At 62.2% G+C, this 3,070-nt stretch overlaps 1 protein-coding gene across 5 annotated transcripts in view; it reads right to left on the bottom strand.

Moving 5' to 3' along the window:
• Nucleotides 1–817: 817 nt before the first annotated feature.
• The window catches only part of MESP1 (mesoderm posterior bHLH transcription factor 1), a 27,918-nt gene continuing 25,665 nt past the window's right edge, over nucleotides 818–3,070 (bottom strand). For 4 of the 5 annotated variants that reach the window (XR_004264396.1, XR_004264393.1, XR_004264394.1 and 1 more), the window contains one exon: nucleotides 1,096–1,172. Coding sequence is in view for 1 of the 5 variants with exons in the window: in XM_032263819.1 (XP_032119710.1) it covers nucleotides 1,059–1,172; nucleotides 1,387–2,112 (840 nt within the window). In the remaining 4 variants the exon portion in view is untranslated. Of the gene's footprint in view, nucleotides 1,173–1,386; nucleotides 2,128–3,070 lie in introns of those variants that run through there. The other variant, XM_032263819.1, reaches the window with a different exon arrangement.

Here is a 3,070-nt window from a genome sequence, read left to right as displayed (position 1 = left end):
GGGATTACAGGCGCTCGGTCCCATGCCCGGCTCCCCTCTCCTGCTCCCTGATATGAATCCAGCAAACGACAGGAGGGCAGCTGCCTGTGCGGACTCCAATGCAACCCGTGAGCCCCTCACCTCACCCCAGCTGGGCCTCTAGGAGGTCGTGGTTATATAAACTCAGGACAGCCACACCGTTATGTATGTCCCTAAGCTACAAGGGGGAAAAACCAGAGAAAAGGGAGATAGGAAAATGCAGAGGAGGCGGAGGGGGGGGCGTTCAAGGCCAGGCTGCTCCAGTGCATGGAGAATAAGGCCCCAGGATCCAAGAAAGTGACCCCTTGGAGCTGCTGTCCCTCAGGCCCTAATATGAATGGAGCTGGCAAAATTATACCAGAGCTGACAGCTGGGACTCTGAAGCCTAGCTTCAGAGTGGGCTTGAGTGCTGACTCTCATCCTTCTGTAAAACTGTCCAGTATGACATGTATTAGGTATCTGATGTACATACAATAAATAATAAGAGAGTTGTATTTCTACAGAGATATTTTGGTTTTAACCAGTTCCCCACCAAGTTCAAAGAAAAGATGAGCAGATTCTACTTACCAGCACCTTCTCCTAGGTCGCCCCTCCCCACCCCTTCCAGGCTGACCCATCTGGACTAGGAGATGCTGAGCCAGGACTGGGGGCAAGGCCAAAGGGGTCTGGGCCTCCGGGGATGGACGGGGCGGGGGGGGGGGGGACCGGCTAAAGATTGCAAGAACCCCTCCCAACTCTCCCATGCTCTTCTTTGGAGAGAGGGAGCCGTGTCCACGGGGAGGAAGAAGAAATGGCCAACTGACACCAGCACAGTTTATTCACAAATAAATAAATTCACATTAGGCAGAGCTTCCTGCTTGCCTCAAAGCGTCTAACCCTATGGGTCCCTCCATGGAGGGGGGCGCTGGGAAGAACCGGCGCGGTGGGGACGGCTCTCACCCGCAGCAATGTCCCTGCTGGGATCGCGGTGCCCTCTTCCAGAAAAGGCAGTTGGCAGAGGAACCACCTCGAAGGTGCTGAGGCCACAACAGCCTCGGTGCTCACAGAGAGGGCGTCAGTTGTCCGCTATCATTGGGCTCCTCTGGCCGGCAGCCACTCCAAGGCGAGAGGGGCATCCAGGTCTCCAGCAGGGCCAGCACGTCGGCGGGAAGGAGCTGCAGGGAGAAAGAGGACAGCGCAAGCCTCAGCACCGGTGGCCTCGTGAGCGTGTGCGCGCTCGTGGGCTCCACCCTAGCAGTCCCCTGCCCTCCCTCTTGGCGCCCTGGCCATACTATAGAGGCCAAGCTGCGGGCAGGGAGCGCTACGGTGCCCGGTCCTGGCCGTGGCAGGTGGTGAGGCTGTGCGCGGGGGCAAAGGGAAGGCACTAACCGCGGACGGCGGGCTCGGCTCCATCACCTGCCCTTCCAGGCACGTCGCATCCGCGAAGAGCGCAGGCGGGTCGCGCAGCTCGGGCGCGTGTCGGGCTCCGGGGCAGGCGGGCGGGGACCCCCAGGACGCCCCGGCGCAGACGGCGGAGCCCAGGCCCAGCCCGCGACCCTGTCCCGGCCCCGGCCCCGGCCCCGGCCCCGGCCGCGGCCCGGGCTCCCACCCCTCAGTTTCCGTCTGACTCTGCGCGGGGCCACCGTCGAGGCACAGCGGGCAACCCCGAGGGGACCCCGCGTCTCCGCGCTGCCGGCGTCGGCGCTGCAGACTCTCCTCGCTGAGGCCCAGCACGGCCGACAGGTGGCCGATGTAGCGGATAGCCAAGCGCAGCGTCTCGATCTTCGTCAGGCTCTGGCCAGCGGGCGCCAAGGACCGCGGCAGGAAGCGGCGCAGCTCGTGCAGGGCGCGGGCCAGCGTGCGCATGCGCAGTTTCTCCCGCTCGCTGGCGCTCTGCCGCTGTCCGCTACCCTGGCGGCTGCTGCGCGCTCTGCGTTTCCCCACTGTCCCGGCGCGGGGGTCTGGGCGGGCGCCGGGCCGCGCGAGGCTCGGTACGGGGCTGCCCCACGAGTCTGGGGACGACGGAGCGGAGCAGTCCCTTTCCGAGGACGGCGGCGGCCGAGCCGGGCCCCAGGCCGCGGAGAACATCCAGGACTCACACAGCGGCTGGGCCATTGCGGCGGCGGCACGTCTGCCGGCCCGGGACTGGCGACCGCTTTATGCCGCGCCAGAGGTGTGAAGTGGCCCCTTCCAGGCCGCATCAGCACATCAAAGCAGACTCGGGGCCGGGAGGGGGCGGAGCCCGACCCTTTGCATCCACGGGGGGCCAAGGTGCCAGCTCCTTGGTGCGCCTGTTTCACCCACCTGGGCCCTCGCTTGGGCGCCGGAATCAGCCTCTCGGGCTTCCCGCCTGCACCCAGTGCTGGATGAAGCCCGGGGCGCTGGGGCAGCCCTGCAGGTTAAAGGAAGCTGGGTCAGAAAAACGAAGTCTACTTCCCACCTTTGGAGCCCGTCTTCGCTTGTTGGGGACCTTATGCAAATTCTTAGTTCTTTTGCACCTTAGCGTCCAATTTGTACAATGGGAGCCTCGGGGCATGCGCCAGCTGGACAGTGGAATAGAGTAAGGACCAGGAGCAAGGGCCTCATTCCCTCTAAAGGCGGGGAAAACACTAAACCACTTCTTCTTTGAGGCAGGCTGGCCCTGGGTAGACCCTTCCCTGGTGAGGACATTGGGACAGGTGTGTGGACCGTGCAGGGAAGCAGTCCCCGGAAAACCCAGCAAGCTGCGGAATCTGGTCAGGCTGCTGGACCTTCTGAGCAGAGGGAGGGGCGAGCCTGCTCCTCCAACCCGAGGACACCTTAGCCTGGCAGGATCTGGGGCTCAGCCTCTTGCCACAGCTGTCACCACTAGACTTTACCAGATGTTCTGCCATTTTGAGACAGGTATAACAGGCTTTCCCAGTTAAATATGAGTGGAAATGATGCAGCCAAGGCGTTTGACAAAATCCAACACCCTTCGTAATAATTCTCAGCAAACTACTAGAGAGGAATTTCATCAACCTGATGAAAGGCACCTACAAAGAACCTACAGGTAGCCTCATACTGAGTAGTGAAAGACTGAAAGCTTCCCCCC

Source organism: Sapajus apella, unplaced genomic scaffold, assembly GCF_009761245.1.
Source record: "Sapajus apella isolate SASKATOON/1434 unplaced genomic scaffold, GSC_monkey_1.0 scaffold139, whole genome shotgun sequence".
Taxonomy (NCBI): domain Eukaryota; kingdom Metazoa; phylum Chordata; class Mammalia; order Primates; family Cebidae; genus Sapajus; species Sapajus apella.
Note: the sequence above shows the minus strand (reverse complement) of the source record. Positions and strands in the feature narration are given on the sequence as shown.